Raw genomic sequence first — 24,630 nt, forward strand, 5'->3', positions numbered from 1 at the left:
ATGTCTGTTTGGATTCAACCAAGCACCTTGTGAATATCTCCAGGCTCCAATAACTGAGACATCCAACATAACTGTATGAGACAATGCTCTTGACACCTCCACTGATCACACTTTATTAACTCTAGAGTACAACTCATGACAGAAATGGGTGGCTTCACAACCCTGTGAAGCAAGTTGTCTGAGAATCTGTGACTGGCTCAAAATCACTCAGTGAGCTTCATGGCCAAGTAGGGCTAGAACCTGGATCTCCTTGGGTCCCAGTCCACCTGTGACTACCATCCCATGCTGGCCGGCTTACACTTGATCTTTTCTACTTCCCTCATTGATGCCCTTCCAAGTTGCAGTGTTCTTCAGATTTCTTGGAGCCAGTCCTTGCTTGAATCAATGATTGAAACAATGTATGGGAAATCTTTCATTGTTGTCATTAATGTTGTGTCATTCTTCTATAGTGATGAATTTTGTTCAGTTGCATTCTTGCTTTTGCACTTTCTTCTTTCATTTTAATCACATCTTCTTTGAGTTAATTGCTGCTTTCTGCTACTAATATGTTATCATCTACATATCTTAAATTGTTGGTGTATCTTAAGGTAAAGGTAAAGGTTTCCCCTTGACATTAAGTCCAGTCATGCCTGACTCTAGGGGACAGTGCTCATCTCCTTTTCCTAGCCGAGGGAGCCAGCATTTGTCCGCAGTCTCTGTGGTCATGTGCCGGCATGACTAAACACCGAAGTGCACGGAACGCTGTTACCTGCCCACCAAAGTGGTACCTTTTTATCTACTTGCATTTGCATGCTTTCGTGCTGCAAGGCTGGCAGGAGCTGGGACGGAACAATGGGAACTCACCCCATTGTGCAGATTCGAACCGGCGACCTTTCGATCAACCAGCCCAGCAGCACAGCAGTTTAAACCACTGCGCCACCTGCAGTCCCTGGTGTATCTTACATACAGACTAATTAGATAGGAAAGTAAAGTATACCCTTCTCTGACATATTTGCCTAGAGGAAGTCATTCTGCATATTCTACACTAACAGTGGATTCTTAATAAAAGTGCTTAATTAGAAAACTTTCATAATAGTAGTCCTAGACTTTGAGCCTAATTGATAGGACACTATTACAATATGAAATAATTTATTATTAAGATCATGAAATCCTGTAAAATTTTGATAAGGAAACATAAGAGTCCTATATATTTTATAATTTGATGTTATGCGTTCTTGGAAATTCTGTTTATAGTACATATCAAAAATAGTTGTGGAGGTTGCTGATTCTTGTTAGTACAAAATTGAATAGAAGCCACCCAGAACAATTTTTGTATACTCTTTGTTTGAAGTGTATTAATCCACTGTAGGTTGTTAACTGGTAGCTAACAACTTCCCTGAATACAGTAATTTGGCAGAGTCAAAATTTCTAACAGAGAAAACAAAATATTCCTTTGCTTCCATTACAACCACAGAGAAGCCCTGATAAACTATTTGTTAATTTTAGGTGACTCTGGTAGTGGGAAGACTGCTATGATTGAGAACATGCTTGAAAACATTCAGAAACAAGGAGGGTTACATATAAAAATGGGAACAATTTTAGGAGAGGTATTACATTATAGTGAAGCATCAAAAGCAAGGTAGGAAATGTGATTTTTTTTAAAAAAAATTATATTACCTGTCACTGCAATTAGGAATAATATTATCAATTCAAACGCTGATGTGCAGCACTAACATCTTGTCATCTGCATTACATTTAGATGTTCTTACTCCATGTTTGATCCAGTCTATTGATGTTTATGAACATATGTTTCTCTTTTTCATCAGACCCTCCAAAAATATCAGAACTAAGCTGAAAAGACAAGAAATCTCCCCCCTCACCCCACAGCTATTTTAGACTATAAAAAGGGTTTAAAATATTTTAAAAGAGAAATTCAAATGCAAGCTAGAATAGGGCATCTCTTTAGAACTCAGTTCAACAGTTTTAGGAAGAGTGGTGGCAGTGCTACTACTATTTCTGCCTGACGTCCTGCAAAGGATGGGCCTCAGCTTTGGAAATAATAACTACAGTTATTATTTTGTTTGTTGCTTTTGTTTATTTGCTTGTTTGATTAGAATACTTGGAGTAAATTTATTTTTAAGAACTTTAAATCGTTATGAGGGTAAATAACCATACAAGTTATTCATTTTCATTTTTAACAATTTCAATGTTTTATAAATGTATATTCTCATATCTAGTGGTTCATGTGATAATTTATATGATGCCGATTATCTGTATTGGTGAACTTTCAGCTATAGCAATATATAAATAGCAAGTATAGATTTACAAAAAGTATCAGAAACAATCTGACGATCTGTCAATCTGCTTTTATTCTGGAACATCACTGATTCTTTTTTTTTTAAACCTGTATTTGTGTTGTGTGTGTGTGTTCTCTTCTTCCTAGCTTCTTGAAGAATTCCAGTTACTTCAAGTCTGATGTACTTCATTCTGCTTGGAAATCATCACAGACTTCAACTAAAGACATGTGTATGTTATTATTGATTTTCTATTGTTAACCTGATTTTAAATTCATGATGCTGCTTTATGTAATATATATTTATACCACCTTTCAATAAGATTTTCCAGGGCTCTTACACAAAACATATACAAAGAAGTAAAATGCAAATAAAACTAATTTAAATAATCATGAAAGTACAGGGCAGCCAAGAGATAGAGAGAGAAAAAAAAATCAGCAGGAGGACCATATTATGTCTAAAATGCTGGGAAAACAGAAAAATGTTGAAAAGATGACAAAATATATTCATATTTTTATTTGACACACAAGTGTGGGGAAGGGAAGTGAAGGGAAGGGAAGGGAAGGGAGTGGAGAGCAAGGCCAGAATAAGGTGGTGAGCTGGAAGTGGACATTGATTTGTGTGCATGGGATACCTGAATTCTATTAATATTAATGCAAGCTTCCAAAATCTTATCTTCCTTTTTCCTACCAGTTCATCTCTTTGTTGATTTCCCACTTACTCTAACAAATCACAAAAGTCATGACAACCTATACAAAGATATCGTCTAGCTTTTTAGAAGAAGAAAAGTGATACAGTTTTGCTAATTCTCTAATATTGCAAGCAGGAAGTCTTCAGCTAAGATAAACTTTGAATATTTTATTTACTAAGTGGAAGCATTCACATACAGTGGTGCTTCAGCTTACGAATGCCTTGGTTAACAACCAAATCAGGTCACGAAGAAAAATTTCATGAAAATTTTGACTTGGGTCCTGAACTCCGCATTGTGTGGCAACCAAGTGGGGAGATGGCCACGATTGCAGTTGCATTCATGCAGGGAAGACATGCATGATCAGGGGCACGCTCCTGCAGGAAAGACGGGTGCAATCTCGGCCATCCCCCGCAGCCAGCACGATTGTGGCCATCTCCCCACCCCACCCTCCAAGTGGGAAGATGGCCACAATCACAGTTGCGTTCATGCAGGGAAGACTTAGAGCAGCTGACGACAGAAGAACTTGCTGAACTCCAGAGCAAGCAGCAGAAGGCACTTGCTGAGGAGGATTCCACTGAGGAAGAGGAAGACAGGGAGGAGGTTAGCAGTGATGTAATAAAATCCATTCTGAAAAAATGGAATGAGTGCCAGGATTTCTTTGAGAAGCACCATCCCAACATAACTGTAATGAACAGAGTGTTGAATCTGATGAACGATAATGTGGTGTCTCATTTCCGGAGGGTTATGCAGCACAGGAAAAAACAAGTGGCTATAGGCAGATTTTTCACCAAAATTGACCCTGCAGCTAAGAGACAAAGAAGAGAGGCAAACCCTGAAAGAGATCTCCCCAGTGTCCTTATGGAGGGGGACTCTCCCTCAAAACAATAACCTCCCCCACACCTAGGTTAGTGTTTACCACTGTACTGTACAGTACTTTGTTACTTTGTTGTTCTTTGTCACTTTATTTCAATTTTTTCTGATTAAAAAAAAGAATAGTTACAAAATGGATTAACCTTATTGATATTGAACCTTATGGGGAAATGTGACTTGGCTTGCAACCAAAAATTGGCTCACAACCACATTCAGAGGGGCCAGAACAGATTAACCTAATTTACATTGAATCTTATGGGGAAATTTGACTTGGGTCACAACCAGAGTCGTGGAACGGATTAAGTTCATGAGCCAATACCACTGTATTTCATAAGCACCAACACACAAAGACCCTTGACTTAGAAGTTAATGTTCCTAGATTTATCAAGCCTGCATCTAGGGATGTACACTTTTTGTTAACTCTGTTCAACCTGTGCATAAACTTCAACAAAGGCATTACAAATATCCATATATTTATAAAATGTAAAAGAAAAAACACTGGTCCACAAGTTGATGGAAATCTGTGCAAGTCAAAAAAGCTGGTCTGCTCTGACCTCCACAAGGTGGGTTCATAGAAATCCAAACTCATTTGAATGCATCAAGGGTTTCTCCAATATTCCTATGCTGTACCAGCTCTAGAATTGCCACCTTTTAATAAGACCTGCTCCTGTTATATAATAATTAGCCAAATTTCCTGACTGTGGCTTAGCCACCTGTTCCTCTCTCAGCCATGTCCAGCACCTTCATTCAGCAACTTCTTATACTGCCACTATGGTGCAGTAGAGACTCCAGCACTGAATCCTCTGCTTTCCACTGGGTGTGAAGCAAAGATTATGGGATTTCTCTATGTTGCACAGCAGATCCAAGACACAGGTTATAGCAAGACTGGAACAAGTCCCAAGTCACAGGTTATAGCAAGATTGGAACAAGTCCCAATTAATATGGGACCATGTTAATTTTGTTATGGAGGAAATTTCATAGAAATATCCCATTTATATTGAATTTGCTGTTAACTTCTCAAAATATTCAAACTGATTATTAACATCTTCAGTTAGAAGTTTAGATACAGAAAGTGGTAAGTCACTTTACTACTGAATCTATCTAAACTTGCTACTCTCTCTTTCTCTTTCTATATATATATACGTTCATATATATAAAACCTGTATTACTTTTGGGTAAGTTTCAGCTATGAGTTTGCCAAGAGAGGGGCCAGATTTAGAAGGGTCATTTCGAGCAAATAAGAAAAGGACTATTGTTTCTACTCTTCAGTTGGGTACCCATACCAGTGCCACCCAAGCAAAGGCTTTGATTCTTCAGAAACTAATATTGAAAAGTAAAGATATCTTAGATGTTCCACATTCTAAACAGGTAAGAAACAGATTTAGAGAATGTAAATTAAAATATACTATGCGTCACTCTAACTCATTGAACTTTTCAAAAGAAGGAGACCTTTTGAATATCCTAAATCCTGAAAATTTTCCCTGTGTTTGACTTACTTTCAGTACCAAAACTATGTGCTTTATCGTTGCTTGGTGGAGCATGGAGTTCTGGAAAGTGGGAAAAGGAAACCTTGCCCTTTTGCTTTTCCTTTGAACTATATAATGTAATTCCAGAAGAATATTTTTTTAACCTCTTAGTGTGTATTCTTGTTCTCTGGGTCTTACATCCACCTCTGGGATAAATTTAGAAGCAGAAAGTAAGGCAAATTCTGTGACCACAGCAAGTACTGTCAATATTCTGTATTTCCTGGAAGCTAAGCATATTCCTTGTTAGGAACAGTTTGGGGTTTTGGCTTTTGTTTTTATTTTAGTTTTTAAGCTAATATAAGTATAGCTGCAGTAATATCCAACAATGTCATCTCACTAACTCAAGCAGTGCTAGTACAGCTCCACAGAATCTTTCCATTGCACAAGTGGTTGCCAATTATGCTTGCACAGCAAGTTGTACAGGGGTTAAGCCCAATGGGTTGCATGAGTATAACGCACAAACACTTGCACAACTGTGCTTGAGCAAATGTAACTTCAATTGGATTCTTCTTCTGTGCATAGTTCAAAACATAGTTTTCATTAGTACAACACCATTTGTGCTAATGGATTGACACAGTGGGATACTGCCCTAGGATAACTCATGTTATACTATCCTGTATGCAGAAATGACAACTTTATTGTTAGGTGGCCTGTTCCACTGGCATACTGATAGGCACTTGATTGTATTAGATCAGTATTAGGAAACCAAAACTTTTAATGGTTGAGAAAAATTGATTGTGGATTAGTATAGATTTCTTATCTGCTACTAAAATACATTACTGGAGTGGTTGAAAATAAAGAGACCTGGAGGCTAATGGAGCGCTGTTGGAAAGGAAATCAAGATGAATCCAATCAAGCACTGGTAAAAATTTAAAGATGACTACCCTGGCAGTTTGGGCAGCATAAAGAACATATATTCTTTTTATGCAGAAATATATATATTTCTGCATGTTCCTGTGGACATTATCATGTCCAAATATAATAAACCACCAATGCTTTCCTGTGCTGTAAAAGGTGTCCTTTGAAAGGATGTTGGAGAGGGAAGCCAGTGGCTTGCTGTGAGTTTTCTTCCTCTTTGTGGATACAGTTGCTTGAAAATGCCTTGACTTGGACTCAGAATAATATAACCTTGGCAACTGCCTATTCACCTGGTTTGAATGCTTTTTAGTTTATGCATCTTGTAGATGTGAACAGGGTGCCTGGAATGGCAAAAACCACCAACTGTGTACCTAGACCTTGCCTTTCTTGAACGATTAAATCATCTGAAATAAGACAATGGAAGATACTAGAGTGTTGTTCCCTCTTGTGGATAGGGGAATCTCTACTACACCCTCTTTTGTTTCTCAGGGAGCACTCTCTCCTGTATTTACCATGAGATTAGGACACATGCTGACGAATACAATGTACTCCCCATTGTGTTGAAAATGTGATCTTGTGTCACAGAGCAATTGCAAGAGAAGTAGGAGGAGTTGGAAAGGGGATATGTGTAGGGAAATGGCCCTTAAAAATGTTTTGCCCCTGTCATTAGTTATGGGCAGGTGCAACAAGTGAAGGACCTGGATTTTTTTTAAGGGAAAAAAATAGATAGCTCCTCATTCCCACTCCCACAAGACATCATGTAGAAGGAGAAAATGTGAAGACTGTGCTTCTGCTTGTTGCCATCCTCCAACCACCTAAGGAGTAAGGCCGGCAGGATCAGTACTCCAATTCTTTACCACTCAAAAGCAGTTCTTAAAAACAAGAGCAGCCCCTCTCCCATGTTGACTTTTCTATGAGGAAGTGCTATTGAAGTCAGTGTGATTTAATTCTGAGAAGCACCATTGAAAATAATATTTACTTCTGAACAGGCACACATATATGGAGCATTTTCAATTAGTTGTCCCTTGAGGCAAAAGGACAAAGCAGGCATTGAGTCACATTCCAAAGTTTTTTCAAAGGACAGGAATGGGGAAGTGGGGGAAGCATCATTGCATTTGGTCTTTAGTTCACTGGTCAAACTGGGGGTGAAAGGGGGAGAGAATCTAAAGGTGAGAAAGAGAGAGGCAGGGGTACAACTGAAGGGTAACTGGGTTTCTCTCTTTCCCAGGGTTGCTGCTGTTTTGTCAATGTTGCTTCCACTTGCAGTGCTACTCCTAGCTCTGCCCCCAGCCACTGAAACCATTGCTCTCACCCAACAAACAGCACATACTGAATATACCATGGAAAAAACATGGCATATTAAAAAGCTGTGATGTAACTGGTCTGAAGAAATGCAGGTTACAATGGCTGGAGGAGGACAATTTGGGCTGAGTGTCCTGCCGCATGCCAGTGAGTCAGGCATTCCAACTTTGCGACTAACATAACAAATAACTGTAGAATACCCCTTGCCTAAAGGAAGATATAATATAACCCATCAAGGAAGACATAATATAACCCTGCATCAAGGGAAAGAACCTTCCCTTGATGCAGGAGATCTGCCTAACTATAGGACAGTCTCAGATATAACAACCTTGGCTAATCACATTAATGCTCCAAATGTAACTAGATGAAACCTGTTATCTAGACTCATTTCATTTGGACTTTTGGAAAGAATGTGTGACTGCTTTGGTCACTCTGCTGGATGACCTACACTTAAAACTAGATTGGAAGTGAGTCCCTTTTAGTTCTCTAGGACCTGACAGTGGTTTTTGATACCATTGACCATGGTATCCTTCTGGACTATTGTGTAGTGCTAGGACTTGGGATTGCTGTTTCACAGTGGTTCCAGTCTTTTCTACCATGCTACATCCAGCAGGTGGTGCTGGAGGATTATTGTCAACTCCATGGCCATTGGTGGCCTGTGGTTTCCCACAGGGGTCAATCTCCCCCACTGCCCATGACATTTAATACTTGCATAAAACTGCTTGGACAGGCCATTCGGAGCTTTGGCGTAAAATACCACACACATGCTGATAATATACTTCATGTGCGGACTGTAATATTCTTATTTTAAGGCGTTACTCTTTATCGATGATCTCAATGCACCAATACCAGAGGAGTATGGATCTCAGCCACCGCTTGAACTAATACGGCAGTTATTAGATTTGGGAGGATTTTATGATACTCGGCACCTTGATTGGAAGGTACTGCATAATATGGACCTGATTTCCTTCTTTAGTTCTAATACTTTGTTGAATATGGAAACTAAAGCATTAACATTATTAACTGTGTGATATGAAAACTGTTCTGGTTTAGTTGTCATCAGTCTTCTTATTAGATACATTGGATTCTTATTCAAAATACATTGTTAAGGAGAATGAACAGAATTATTACCATTAATTTGTATATTTTAAAGTAAAGCTTTTGATATTTTTAATCAAACTTTTATTTTAATTTACTCTTGTTTAATCTCTCATATACCTCCCTTTTACCAACAAAACAAAACAAAGTTGAACATTCTGAGAAAACATTTTCTGTCTGAACCTGAAAGCATACTGTGTTAGTTCTAAAGATGAGGCAATTCTTCCTTGTTTATGCATAATTGGGGCAGACCTGAATTTTTAAAAATGAATTTGCTGCTGTCAAATCTGGTTTAGGGTCAGAATTCCAGAACATCAACCTGAACTTCTCTGTTTTGAGTTTATGGGAAGATTTGTTCAGTAGCTTCTGTCCATGCAACTCCATACATTTTCTTTTCTTGTTAAGGTTATTTTAATTTGTTGATTTTCATGAATCTGAAGGATTTCTTGGACTGAAGGGTTTATTTCTTCCTTATGTACAGTGCTTTTAAAGTGCACAAAAATTCTATGCATTATTTTAAATTCAGATCATTCTTTCATAACATCATGCAAAATAAATGTATCAATTCACTTCCATATCACTTTGTTTCATAAATTCTAGAAGTTTGCTCTTCAAACTGAGATGTTATTTTTGTTGTTGTTGTTTAACAGAATGTATTACCAATAGCCCTACACTACTAAAGCAAGATTTGAAATATTTTAAGTCAATAATTTAAAAGGAATCTCTTACATTCCTCTCACAGAATGTCCTGGACATTGCTTTGGTTGCAAATTGTACACCACCCAGTGAAGGAAGCAATGGGATTAGTGCTCGTCTCCTGACACATTTTTGCACATTAGTTTTGCCTGCAACATCTTTACAATCTTTGCAACGTATTTTCCAGGTAATAGATAAAATAGTCCAAGAACCATTGGAAGACTTTTTTAAAAAATCAAGAAGTTATATTTAAAAAGTCTGAAGTAGATAAAAAAGCTATTCTTTTCTTCAGAGTTAACTGTCTCAGAAGATCAGAATTAAAAATTAGGGGAAAGGCATAACTTCACCAGACCTGTAGCTCTACTGCATATTTACAGTCTCTGCCCTGTGGCCAAAGTTGAGTTTCTTCTTGCTTTTGCTTGTTCAGATATAACCCTAAATCATAATATTACAAAACCATTGGTTCCAGTGGAAATAGTAGCAGCAGATTCAAGGAGAATTTTTTATGTCAGGATTGTGGCAGGGAATGAAAGAATTAAATTTTCCCTTTGATCCCACCTGCTGTTGTTCACAGTTTGTTTGGGCTTCCCTACAGCTTGCTATTTATGTAACAGACAATACATATAATTATTCATACATTTCACACAGTTAACATAATGTCTATATTAGCCCACAGATATAATATGTGATAACTTGGGCTAACCATAAAAAAGTCAAATATTCCACTAGGCATGCCCAAGCTTTGGGCATACCAAAAAGTTGCTCTTTAGAACTCAGTCGTTCTGCTATATGTTGTAGTGACCACATGGCATTTTTTGTGCATAATACTGAACTGACAGGCTGGATATAGAGTTGCTCATCTTTTAATATATACCAATTCAGGTTGTTATAGGTAATTTTATTACATGCTATTTAATTGATGCATTTAGTTATGGTCTGGGAATAATGTGTAGGGGGCAACCATTCAGGTGCTTCAGGGCAACAGGCAATATGCCTTTGGCAGGGTGAAATACTGTTGCAGAAGAAGAGAGAATGCTATTTTATATCTCCTCTTCTGGTCAACCTGTCAACCAAGGTAATTTGGAAAGTACTCTGAGCACCCACAGTCCCTTTAACTGCTCCTGTGTCATGTCAGTTTGGCCCATAATAAAATTGCACTTGTCTACAGTCTGGTTAAGGATGAGTGGATTGACCTGGCCTGTCTCACAGAGACCTGGCTGGGAGAAGACAGCTGTTCAGTATGGGCACAGGCCCTCCCACCTGGCTATTGTGCTGTGGATCAGGTAAGGGAAAGTGGGTGAGAGGGCTATGTGCCTGTGATCTGTTAGCATATTATCCCATTGACCAGGCACCCTGTCAAGGATCTGAAATACATTGAGATTAGGATCCAAGAACAGACTGGGGATTCTGCTAGTTTACAAACCACCTTGTTGCCTAGCAAAATCTTTGGCTGAACTCACAGAACTGGCCTTGGATTCTTGCAATCAGTTAATTCTGGGGGATCCATCAAATCAAATCAAATAAACATATATAATTTAGCTTATATCTATTATTTGTTGAAATAAAATGTTGTGCAAATTGGTAAAAAGGTATATGTTTGGTTTCCTGTAGGTTTCTCTGGGATCATACTTTTATATCAACAGATTCTTGGTTGAAGTTCAGAAATGCAAGGACTCTTTAACATGTGCTTCTATTGCTTTGTACTACAGAATGTTTCGTAAAATGCTACCAACTCCAGCTAAGTGTCATTACACATTTAACCTGCGGGATTTATTTAAGGTTTGTTATGATGACAATATTATTAAGTTTATCAGAAGCATGCTTTATAATTTGTTTACAATGCTTTTGAAAACACATACAAAATTGACTTAAAGATCACCTTTGAAGCTTGCAGCAATTCAGTGGGGAGAGGTGGTAAAATTGTAGGAAGCAGGGAATGTAGTATCAGTTAAAGTTAGGCAAATAAGGCCAGAGAGAGGAACACTTTAAAAGTGTAGTACATTTCAATGTAATTCAGTCATTTTACTCTTTATTGTTTACCCCTCCCTCTGTTTCCTTCCCCTTTTCTACTGTTTGCCATATGTCAGATTTTACCAAGGTACATCATTGCAACTATCCCATCAATACCCATCTGAAACAGATGGTCTTGGTCAAGGCAATCTTCTGGCTTCATTAATTCAGCCATTCCTATGCTACAACTGTAGGTGTTACATCCACTTTTTGTAGCTGTGATGCTCTGCAATTCCAGCAGCGACCTAGAAAGTATAACGTTGCTGGTAGAAAATTGAGCTACAGTCGCAACACTGACAGTTATTTGCACAGCATCCAAGACAACTCACTGTCGCCCACTAGACAAGGTGCTCTATATTGACACTGCCTCAGTTTTTATCCATGTGCTTCCATGATATTCACTGTACAGCAATGCACATGTTCAAGCACAACCAGCTAACTAGAAAGAGACAACTCACTGCAGCTCACCAATCACAGTGTTACATATGACAATGCCTACATTTTATACAGTGACAGGAAAAGTTCCAGTCACAGTAGCAATGGCAGATTGCCTCCATCGTGCTACCAGACACTTAGTGCACAACAAAGCAGCTAGGATGAAACCACAGTGCTTTCCCCTGCACAAGGAATTTATGGCTGCAAGGAGTCTTTTGCTGCTCTCCTTTCTATTGCACCAGGGGATTTAATAATAATCCTATCTTCATCCAACAAGTGTAACTTGAAGATAGGATTGTAATTCTCCAGAAGCTTGCAGAAGTCATTATGTCACATTGGGATGGCCTCTGGAACTCTAGAACTGGTGGGCAGGGCCAAAAATTGCTCTTCAGGGATGGGGCTGACTAAATTACCCAGACCAGCTCTGCCTAGCAAGTCTGGGTTGGGTGGAGTTGCTTCTCTTAAAAAACAATTCAGCTACTCTTGTTCTATAGGGTTTCCTCCCCTTTGTCTCTGTTTTTTGTAGCCCACACCCTAAATAACGGAGTTAGACAAGTAAGACCCATTTTTAATTTTGCTGGGGCCTGGTGATCAACGCTTAAGACACTGGCCTTTTGCTGCCATGGTCAGCCCCCAGACAGCTGCTGCAGTGTGTGGGGCAAGTGTTCACCAATGACTTCGTGTGTTTGGCCCTGACGGAGGTGGTTGCAGGAATCTGGAGACTGTAGTGGGTGTGATAGTCCCACCATGCTTCCTTGATTCCCTTGACACTGGGAAAGCAGGAGACACTAGTCTCCACTCACCCATAAGGTTAACTAGGTGATGTTGGGCCACGCACAGACTCTCACTCCAACCTACCTCACAGTGTTGTTGTGGGGACAACACTGACAGCAGCAACAGGAGAATTATGTTAAGTTGCTTTGAGTTCTTTTTAAGAAAAGGGAAGAATGTTATTATTCTTAATTAATAATTAAGAATATTAAATATAATTAATAATAACACAAAAGAGGATCTTATTGGTGTCCACTCTCTGTACAACTCTTTCTTGAGATGTTTGGTTTGCTTTTCCTCTTCTGTCCTTCTGCACCTTTTTATTCAAGATGTAGGTGGATGTGTTGGGTTGTAAACAGTTTTTATTCTGTTATTGAATGTTTACTTGTATTATTTTGTTTCTGTTGTTTCAATCAAGTCTTATTTGTGATTGAAAGCCACCTTGAGTGCCATTTTTCTTGTTTAGAAAGGATGGATAGAAATCAAATAAATGTCAAGCATTCTGTTTCAGATTAACATAAATGATTAAAGCTAGTTTGAGAAATATTTAATTCTAAACTTTAAATTATCTTCATCTGGATCTATCCCTATTATGTGTATGTTTGAATTGGATCTCTGATTCTGGATTTTATTTAGGGGCTGGGTTGTTTGATAGGACAGTATAATTTTTGGTTTTTCAGCATTTTCCAAATTATTCAAAGGCTGATCCTAATTAGTGATGCAGGTATCATTTGCATCCAGGTTATTTTTAGTTATTTTTACTGTTATTAGTTATCAGGATCTAAATGATTTTACTTAGATTTTTATCTTTCCACAGACTCAGGTCATCTATCATAGCCACCAACTTTGTGAGCTGAATAAACAACACATCTTGCAGCATGCAGTGATAGAAGGCTATTTCCCACTGAGTTAGAAATGGCGATTGGCAAATATTTTCAGGCAATTAGTGATCTTCTTAGGTTATCAGTGGCCAAACAGGACATTCATATACCATGGAAGGAGTGAATATCCCTCAATTTCTTAATCTGGCTGAGGTTTCTCATCTCCTTAATATTTCTCAGTCTAATTAAATAAAAACTAGCAGTAACTCAGAATAGAAATATGAACAGTTAGTAATGTGACCCCAGTTTTAATCCAAAAAGTTAGTCTCTTCTGAAATATTTAATAGGTACTTAAAGGATTGCTCCAAGCCCACAAATCTGTCATTGTCTCAAAAGAAACAACAGCATTGCTCTTTGTGAATGAATGTACCAGAGTTTTTCATGATCGTCTGATTGATTCTGCAGAAAAAGAGATGTTCTATCAATTTCTTTCCAATGAACTCCGTAACTATTTTAAAGTAAGTACTGTGGTAGTGGTTGGTGTGTGTGTGTGAGAGAGAATGGGGGCTTGGAAGAGAGCCACTATACTTATGTGACTTTTTTCCTAACAATAAGCATGAAAATATGAAATCCATATCTTAGAAACAGAAACTGAGTGAGTCAGAAGGGGGCGCCTGGACCATCTAGTTTGACCCCCGGCTCCAGCCGTCTCTTACTACATGCATGTCCAGCCTATCCTTGAACACCCTCACTGATGGGGCTGCAACCACCTTCCCGTGGAAGCCCATCCCATATCCTCAGGGTCCAAACTGTCAGGAAGTATTTCCTAGCATCCAAATTGAAGCTTGGTTCCTTAAGGTTGGCTCCATTGGAGCGCATCAAGCAATGCGTTTTCAATTCATTTTCTTGTAATTATGTTTAATATTTAGTATTCTGTGCCCCACTTTTCTGTTATAATAAACACTTTATGTAGATAAGCATTTTTCCAATAAAATAATCTTAAAAATATAGACTGAATTAAAATATATGATGTAGCAGCTGAAAAGGATTCACTTCTCTCAGTGTCACAATCCCAGGCCAGTTTTAGGAGCCCCGGAGTTACTACCAGTTATTAAGCAACAGCTAAGATCTTATTCATGGCTCTCACATCAAATCTCTATCCCAGCTGGGAAGACTTGCAATTAAGATATTATGGGAACCATTCCCTTAATTTAGAGCGACTTACTTTTCTCAAGCAGGTGAACATAGTATTGCTATTTTTATTTCCCAATCTTTAAGAAAAAGGAGAATTTCCACAAAATTGGTAAAATTTGATTTGCATTTCTTGCAAGGAGGAAAATATCACACAGAAGCCAGGAAACCACTAAAAGATTAGCCGTGGGAAAAATGGAATGGAGTCAAGGGAAGAAGCATGGTCATCTGAAACCAGCAAGCTGTATTTGCCCCCCTCTCCCATCCCCAATTGGGCTGGACTTGGCCTACAGATGGGCCAACTTTGGCCCATGGGCTTCAAGTTTAACACCTCTCTCTTAAATAAATGTGTTTGATTCCATGTCAGTATTGGCTTTTATCATCTGGCAACTTCTCCTTAAGTGAACTTCTATTTATTTTTTGTTTGTTATACTTATCAGCTCAAAGGCTGTCCAGACCATTCACAGAAATGAAATACAGTAATAAATCCATATAAAACAATCATGATAAAAACACCATAAAAGTACTTCTAGTTCGCATGTTCTATGTGTAGTACGTAGGAGTTTGGATTGCATTAGTCCACCTTTATCAGCAAAGCCAAGCTTGCTAGGTTTATCCAGAAATGTCCTCATTTTCATCTGTGAAATGTTGGGGAGCATTCCCCAACATTGGGGAGCAATGTTGGGGAAGTACTCTGCAGATGCAAGGGTCAGACGACAATGTTGGACCTATTAAATAAGGCAGGGTTGGGCAGAACGCCTGAATCTATTTGCATATCTCTCGGTATTTATGGTAGATAATCAAGAAGTTCTTTAATAATGGTAGCAACAAAATGAAGAAACCTTGGGCTGATCAGGAGGGCATTTTTGTGTTAAAGGATTATGAGCTCAAAATTCCTTAATTCTGAAAGTACTTCTTCTGAACCTATTTTCAGTTGGTGGATATCAGATGCTAGAAAAGCATCCCGATGTTTGTCCATGCCTGAAATAAGTGATCTTACACAAATAACGTTATAGAAAGTATGGTTTGTCTTTATTACTATCTAAAATATTTACCTTATTTTTACAGCTTTTTTGGTCCAAAGAGAAATTGATGGAGGACCCACCCATATTTGTGGATTTTCTAGAACCAAACACACATGTGGAAAAGAGAATCTATAGAAACATCACTAATCAGAAGCGTCTTCTTTTAGTACTAGAAGAATACTACATGAGAATGCAGGCCATACACCCTGAGGTAACATTAATAAGTCTGAGTTATTTGAAAATTTTTGTTCGCCCACTAAATTATGCATATGTGTAGCCTACATAGAGGCAAAGTAAACAAATAATGAGAGACGCTGTGGTGTAGTGGCCAGAGTGTAGGGCTGGAACTGGAAAGACGTGTCACAATCCTTGCTGACCCAAGAAGCTCCCTGGCTAATCTTTGGTAGGCCAGTCATTGGTCAGGAGAAAATGGGGAGAATAGACTGTATAGTTCTATGAGCTCCTTGCAGTGCAGGCAAATATATATTTGTAACTTGAGACGGTGTGCTGTGGTTGTTAGAGTGCTGAACTGGGGACTGAGGAGATCTGGGTTCTAGTCTCCACTCAGCCACAAAGTTCCCTGGGTGTCTTTGGTTTAGTCACTAACTCTCAGCCTAAACTACCTCACAGGATTGTTGTGGGGATAAAATGGAGCTATGTAAGCTGCCTTTGGTTCTGCACGAAAGGAAAAGGGGCAGGATATACATGCAATGTAATGCTAGGTAGGTAGGTAGGTAGATAATAGTGACAATAGCAACAATAGTTATTGCTAACTTGAAGAATTATTTATTTAGGATTTTTCTAGGCTGTTCAATCACTTCCATCTCTAGACAGCTCACAACAATCTGGAAGTATAGCATGCACACAGACTAAATGTTCACATGTTTTAATAAATTTGCATGAGATCTGATGTGCTAGAAACCACCTTATCAGTTCTATAACCTGTTGATAACCACTTTTGGGATTGCCATATATAAATGTATGATTTGATGATAATGAAGGGCTATGCATTTTAAAGATCACGGGCAATGAATAAATTTAGACAGAGAGGCATTTTTGGTGATTACCTGCAGCAGAAATATTTGATTTCCAGTAAGTTGAAATATGGGAACCATCCTAAATTAAGACAGGGTGACTTGAGCATAGATACTTGTCCATGCTTTCCCAGATTGAGGCATTTCCTGTGCAATTTTGTATGTAACTTAATATTTCTCAGGTTATTAATCTAGTGCTGAGAAAGCTTGCAGAGATGGCAGTTGTCCTTCTGGCACAGGCTGTTAATGGGAGAACCATGGAGCTGCAGTCTCACTCTGCCTGCCAGCTGTCTGATCATCACAGCTTCTTAAGGTCCTTGAGCTCCACCTGAGAGGTGCTATGTGACTGCTGTATCTCCTCACTCTAGGGGCATGGCTTCCTCCTCCAATGAAAGGGAAATGGCACTTGAAAGCCCACAAGTGGGCATGGGGAGGAATAATGATTTTTGTCCCAGTTTGATAAGAAATCTTCCCAGCACTGTTGGCCCATTTTCCTGGTTGTTTGCTGCAGCTGCCCCTTCCAGCAAATGTTCCGGGTCGTAAGGCAGGTGGTGATGGTGATCAAGTTACTCTCAGGCTCTTGTTCCTCCTCCATGATTGCATTGGCTCTTTGACCCCAGCAGCTAGTGCAGTCCATGTAAGAAAAGGGGTCATGCTGCTGTTTCTCTTTCTCCTGGGTTAGCTTTGAGGATTAAAATTAAATGCGTGCATAGTTCAAAGCTGCTGTGATCTGGCTAGCTCTGAGAAAAGTACGTTCTTCTAAATTCATGACCATTTCCAGTGGTCTCCCCTCTATTTTGCAATAACTGCCCTGAACTCTGCAATTTATTCATAATTATAGCATAGAATGTTTTAAGGTACATTAAGCCTTTCGGCATTATTACAAACTGATATTTGTGTATCTCCTTAGAATATTGCAATAGTATTTTTTAAAGAAGCTGTACAGCATATAACAAGGGCGGCAAGAGTTTTTCGACAAGAAGGCAGTCACATGATACTTGTAAGAACATTTCCTTATGTTTTTGTATGTTAGATCCCAGTAGCAGTGATTTAAGAGCACAATTAGCAGTTCCTAAATCAAGATAAATTTTTCCTTTAACTCTTGCTAGGGCTCAGTTCTGTCAAACTCGGGCTTCTGATCATTCATGGAAGAGTGGGAGGAGTACTGGCGGTGATCTTCATCTCCTCATCCTCCTGCTCTGCAGATTTTGCTAGACAGGTTTTTAGTTGTCCAGTAACAATGCTTCAAGGAAGGAGTGAAGGAAGCTGAAAGAAGATCAAGATAACTTGTATCCTGACCTCTGCAGTCTCCTCTCCTCCTTACCCAGTGGAATGCCCCTCTTTCTAAAGTTGATTTTTTGACCTCAGGGTGAAGAAACAGGAGAGGGTGGTTGGAACTCTAATTTTATTTATTATTTAGTTAAAGTTTTTATATGCCGTCCAACACTAAAAGTCTCTGGACAGCTTACAAAAAACAAAACAACCATATACAACACACAACACACTGCATCCGATAAATGATGATGAAATCAAGAATAAAACCAATTAACTGTTAAAATATTGGGAAAATATGAAAGTCTTCTCCTGACACCAAAAAGAATAAGTGTGTTCCACAGTTGGCGTGCCACCACTAAAAAGGCCCTTCTACAAGTAGCTACCCTCCTAATTTCCTTCAAAGAGGGCTCCCAGAGAAAAACCTCTGTCTCAAATCTCATGGGGCAGGCAGGCACATAGGGAAGAAAGAGCTTGAGCACCCAAACTGTTTAGGGCCTTATAGCTCATCACCAGCATCTTAAATTGGGCCCAGACTTCAATTGGCAGCCAGTGTAGACAATATAGGACCGGCGTGATATGGGAGTATCTGCCGGTCCCCATTAATAACCTGGAAGCTCTATTCTGGACCAACTGAAGTATCTGGACTATGTTCAAGGGCAGTCCAAATAGGAGGTTACTGGAGCATGGGTATCCATTGCTGGGCACTGTAAGGATGCTGCTGATGTATCAGCCAAAGCTGAAGGAAAGTGCTCCTCACCACTGCTAGCACCTGGTGCTCCAGAGACAGGTCAGGGTCGAAGAGCACTCTCAAGCTGCATACCCTGTCCTTTAGGGGGAGTGCAACCCCATCCAGAACAGGGCAACTTCTCTTTCCAAGGGGGGCTCCCCATTCTCCTCCAGCTGCTCAGATAATTTTTTGTCCCTTCTGCTTCACTTCCATATTTGTTTTATGAAACAGATGGGAAACATGGAGTCTAGGGCTGCAATCCTATACACAACCATGGGAGTAAATTCTTTTAAACCTAGTACAATGTAATTCTGAGAAATCCGCATATGACTATATTGTGTGGCAGAATACTTGAGTATGTATTCTGTTTTTCAGTTGTCTATATATTCAGCTTTTAGATATATTTCCCATATGGGCCAATCCAGTAGAGGAAAGATAACATTCATTAATGTCAGCAAACCTAGAATACTTACCAGAGTAGATCAGTGTCATTGACCTTTAGGCATCAAAGTCTGCCACTAGCCTTGGGTTATTTCAATGCACGTAGATACTTTGGGTTCTTTTTACTTCAATTCATGTATTAAAGATTACATAAATCTTATAATGATTAAGATTTGATTAAATGGATCTTACTTTTCTGGTATTGGTCTCAAATGTGACTCATGTTACTCTACAGGTTGGTCTAGATGGAAATGGGAAAGTAACCTCTGCCTCCTTAGCATGTTACTTGTCTGAATGCAGCCTCTACAAGTTATCTATTTCCCGCACTTACAATCATGGAAATTTTAGAGACGACCTTAAGGCAGTCTATAAGAAGGCAGGCCTGGAAGGCAAGAGGACTGTTTTTCTCATCACTGACTCAGACATAATTCAGGTAAGACTTTCTGCTATATGTATTAAACTTTCACTGGAATAATCTTTAGAATCATATTAATGACACACTAGTTGAGATTTTCCATCCTTTAGGTCTAATGCAGTTAGCAGAAAACCTTTTGCTTTGACGGAATTTGATTAAGGGCTTTCTATGTTCATTCAGGCTCCCAAATACTGGAAAATTACAGTTGTTAAGAGCAATACTATGGACATGGCATGGCATGCTTTGTCTAGTTCCAGCTTCACTACTGCCTTGGAGCTGGATGGTTGTAAGTGAAAGTGATGGTTCTTAGCACAGGAACAGTCGGTGGAACAGACACACAGACTGTATGCAACTGAAGTTATCATTCCCAGCTGAAGTTACTATTCCTATTGATAAGTGCTCTGCTGGCAAACAATAGCTGGCAATCATGTGGCATGGTGGTTAAAGTGTTGGAATGGAGACCCTGGAGATCTCTGTTCTAGTTCCCACTCAGCCATGAAGCTCACTGAGCAATTTTGAACCTCTTGCTCTCAGCCTAACTTACCTCACAAGGTGGTTGTTGTGAGGATAAATGGAGTGGAGGAAGGCTATGTAAAGCCTTGGGTTTCTCACAAGATGAAAAGGTGGGATATAAATGCAGTATAGCAAAGACAAAACAGAATAATGAAAATGGAAAAGTGTAGGTGCTGATCTGGAAAGAACTTTGATGGGACCCTGCCAAAAGATTTTAGAACACCTTGGGTATAGTTTGGCAGAAGAACCATTCTGTTCAGATGTAGTTGCCTTCAAAAAATCAACTAGAGTAGGGACAGTCAGTAGGCTTCCAGGAAACATCTGTTCACCCACTGTTGAAGGAGAGAGAATGAAGCCACTTTTGTTAGCCAGAATGAGCTAACAAATGCAGGCATGTGCTGTCCTTAAAAGAATGTATCTGTCTGCAGTGCTGCAGCTGCAGGAGTTTGATTAGATAATCTGTGTTGCCCCTTCTTTCATTCCCCTCCATTTCTCATCTATATTCACACAAGGCTCAAAACAGAGGCCTCAAAAATAATGTGAAACATTGGAAAAGGGAGAAAGCAGGATAATTGCTACAAGATAGCTTTGCTGGGGTTTGTACCTCCTTTTAAAATAAGTAGGCAGTCACCCCAACCTAAATGCTCTTTTTAAAGAAGTAGGCAATCACTTCCATGATTAAGCCACGAAATAGAGGATGATTTGACTTTTAAAAATAGTAGTTGATATTTTTGAAAAAAGCAGTTTTAAACCTTTTTAAATGCACACAATATGGTGGAAGCCTAATCATCTTTTCAGGGCCAGGCTAAGACTGTCCCCTACTTCCAGGCATTTAATGGCTCATGATAGAACAGGTCAGCTGTTCTAACAGGTCTTATTTATATAGAAATTTAAACAGTTCTTTAAACTGTTAAAAAGTTTGTATATTGGAATTTTATGCTGCATTTTATTGCATTATATTTGTACTTCCACCCATGTTTATTGTTGTCCTTACGTTTATAAATTATTGTTAACCTTCCACAAAATTTTGGTTATTGGGTCATATTGAAACAAAATTAATAATAACAGCAACAAAACCCACCATTTTGTCACCCAAGACCAATGGTACAACACTGTTGAGAATATTTCAATGACACTATCACAACCTTCTTTCATATACTATTTTTCAATTACAATGGAAGTGCTAGCAGGAATAGCATTGCCCCAGCAACCACAAATATTGCAATTTGTGAGTTAGCAAAAATGTGATCACCATGCAAAAGGAAGATTGCTTTGAGGAAACACATGTGGCTAAGTATGTACTATAATGGATATAATGTACAATTGCACAACTTTGAAAAACATATTTGATTTTTTTCCCCACAAAGGTCAAGTAACAATGATGCAATTTTTGCATTAGAGAGCCTTTTGTAGATATCAGGCATTTGGACATGACTTCTTTTAAACTTCCATCACATGATTATTTTAGCTCTGACTCCATGGGGTTCAAATGTACCATAGTTACAATTCAACACAAAATGAAACAAAATCAAGCCCATCAAGTTCAATCTTAATCAGGTTTGGTGGTGCTTTGTTCTGATTCTGTCTGATTCACTAGTGATGTGAGATAACTAATAAATACCATTTTTGTAGGAGTCATTTTTAGAAGACCTGAGTTGCATTCTGAAATCAGGACAAGTGCCCAACTTATTTGAGAAGGAAGAGTTGGATAACATCATTGTTCCGCTAACATCTGTTGCTGAAAAGGCAAAGCACCCCAACAAAATAGAAAATATCTATTCATTCTTCTTAGAGGTAGAATTTTAAATTTGTCTGTCCGCTGTGACCAAATGTTTCACATCCACTGTAACTTGGCTCCCATATTTAGGTAGGACCCAGTTTGATATGCCTGTAGCTTGTCCTATTTTGAGGGATTGCTTCTTGGTTATTCACCTGGGAATGCGAGCATTTTGCTTGAAGGTCTGAATCATCCACATATTCCTTTGGCCTTTGCCCAATCTAGTTCATGAAGGCAACCAGAGAAGCCTTTGACAGATGGATGATGACAGTTGTAAATATCTCCCCCAAGGATGGTGTCATGCCATCCATTTTAAAAATAGCAGTACCCAGTCCTCTGCTGAAAAAAGAACAATAATAATTAGCGGTGTGCTTTATGTTTTAAGCTCTGTGGAAAGCAGTATGCAAATTTGAATAATAAATAAATTCTTGTGGTCTTTAGCAAGGTTATACCTTTTAGCTCATACTGTTTAGTAGCTACATGAAACTGCTAGGGAATAGACATTTAAGTGTGAGAGCTGACCATAAATAATAAAAAGAGGGACTGTACATATCCAGTCATATGAAAAGTATACACATTTTTCAGTTTTCAAAGATGGGTATCTTCAGGGAAATGTTAAAGGAAAAGTAAGTCAGCATATATTTCAAATATTATTGTGAAAAATCAGGAGCCCCATTGCAAAATTGATATAATTTTATACCAATAACGCTTTTAATTTTATACCAAATAGAAATGACACTATTTGCTATGTAGACATAGCATTATCAGATTTTAGAGCAAATAAGTTCACTTTTCAATATCAGCTCTTATGGAATACCTTGTAGGGCAAATCCAAGCATGTTGTTTATTTAGAAATAAGTTTCACTGATTTCACTGGAGCATACCTTCAAGTAAATGTGCAAAGGATTATAACAAAACAATCTGTATGACAGTCTAAGCATTCATGTATGCATAGTTTTGAAAAGAGAGAGAGAAAGAGAGAGAGACAGTGTGTGTGTGTAGCTTTCACACATGATTCTATCTTCATTTCAGCGGGTACGTACCAATCTTCATGTAGTTTTCACAACAAGTGCTGCAGGGCTGGTCTTCCGTCAGCGTTGCCGGACGTATCCTGCCATTGTTAATTGCTGTACAATTGACTGGTATGATGCTTGGCCCGAAGAAGCCCTTTGTCATGTTGCAAAAAGCTACTTTAGGCAAGATGACACGCTTGGAGATGAGGTAGGGTACTAATCCATTGTATGACATTGGAAACTATTTTTTTTAATGTTCTCACTAATCAGGTCCAGTTGGTAAATTCAAACTTTACATGAATCATTGCAATTCAGTTTGCAAATTTGGGTAAAGTTGCATGCTATGAGTCAGTACCCATGAGAATGGACATTTGTGTACACTAAATGAGAGAAAATTTAGACATGGATAAATTTGCACAGTACAGTGGTACCTTGGCTCACGAACGCCTCAGTTCATGACCAAATCGGGTCATGAACAGAAATTTCATAAAAATTTTGCTGCAGGTTGCGAACTCGGCATCAGGTAATGATCATGAGCACGCCCGCCTTCCCTGCACGGACGCCATCATGGTTGTGCGGGGGGGGGGGAGAGATAGCTGTGTTTGTCCTGGGGGGGAGATGACCACGATTGCGCCCGTGTTCCCTGCCTGAGCACGCCTGCGCCCACCTCCCCCCATGTGCCCACACCCGTCTCCCCTCAGTGCACCCGCGATCGCACCTGTGATCGTGCCTGTCTTCCCCCACCCCCCCGCACAATCGCGGGGTTGGGGGGGAGATGGCCATGATCTTTGTTGTTCTTTGTCACTTTGCTTCTTCACGTTTTTCTGATTAAAAAAAGTAGTTGCAGAACAGATTCATCTTATTTACACTGAACCTTATGGGGAAATTTGACTTGGCTTATGACCAATTTGGGTCATGACCAGAGTCCTGGAACGGATTAAGTTTGTGAGTCAAGGAACCACTGTATAATTTCTTGGTTGCCCAAGAATCACTCAGTTTGAACTTGCACTACCTTGCTCACTGGCAGCAGCAGAGGATTCCTGATAAGCTATAGTACTTCGTCGTGGCCTCTGTGCATCACACATATGGCTGCTGCGCCTGTGCAGTGCCTATGGCCGGAAAGATTCAAAAGCTTAATGGTTTTGGCGGGAACTCCGCATCCCACCCCCATAGTATAAAAGGGCAGAGTGCCCGCCATTTCCTCAGTCTTCTTGTGACCGCTGTTCGCTGTGCCTCAAGCCTTTTGTCTCTCAGTTTGTACACGTTTACCAGTTGCTGTTATTTCTCTCTTAGTCATTCTGATTCCAAGTTTTTTCCTTCCCTGTTAGAAGTTTTCTTCTCAATTCCCCCTCCCCATTTTTTCCCTGTTTGAAAAAAAAAACCAAAAAATATTGTTCCTCTTGTCTTCGCTTTACTGTCTTCTCTTTTTCCTTGATGGCGCAGTGTGCAGCTTTCTGCAAGTGTTCACAGTGTGGCTCTAAAATGTCACCTACTGATCCACATGATCTGTGTCTTCTTTGTTTTGGAGAAGGGCACAGCACAGATAGATGTGACCATTGTCAGGTCTTTACTAAGCAGGTGAGAAAAAACTGAGAGAACTGCTTGCGTAAACTTCTGTGGGATCAAGCCCTGCTTCAGTCCGATCAGCTAGCGGGCAAGTCTGCGCCTCCATCTACTTCTTCCACCACTCCTCCACCACGCCTGTCGGCTGATGGTGCCCCTTTGCCAGAGGGTCAATGCTCCTCTGCATCTCCGCATAAGCAAAAGGAGAAGAGGAAGCATAGTGGCTCGGACAAGTCCTCAGGCCATAAAAAGCCTAAGAAGGACAAGGCGGATAAGTCGGCTTGCAAACTTAAGAAGCCTGACCA

General features: G+C 39.4%; 1 protein-coding gene across 1 annotated transcript in view; it reads left to right on the forward strand.

The window, feature by feature from the left end:
* DNAH14 (dynein axonemal heavy chain 14) overlaps window positions 1-24,630 on the forward strand; it is a 174,927-nt gene that overhangs the window by 88,215 nt on the left and 62,082 nt on the right. The window contains 9 exon segments of the mRNA XM_044450129.1: window positions 5,015-5,202; window positions 8,333-8,461; window positions 10,926-11,093; window positions 13,699-13,869; window positions 15,611-15,797; window positions 17,525-17,601; window positions 19,280-19,477; window positions 21,605-21,766; window positions 22,782-22,970. Coding sequence (XP_044306064.1) covers window positions 5,015-5,202; window positions 8,333-8,461; window positions 10,926-11,093; window positions 13,699-13,869; window positions 15,611-15,797; window positions 17,525-17,601; window positions 19,280-19,477; window positions 21,605-21,766; window positions 22,782-22,970 — 1,469 coding nt within the window.

Source organism: Varanus komodoensis, unplaced genomic scaffold (genome assembly GCF_004798865.1).
Source record: "Varanus komodoensis strain SLA01 unplaced genomic scaffold, ASM479886v1 scaffold1, whole genome shotgun sequence".
NCBI lineage: Eukaryota > Metazoa > Chordata > Lepidosauria > Squamata > Varanidae > Varanus > Varanus komodoensis.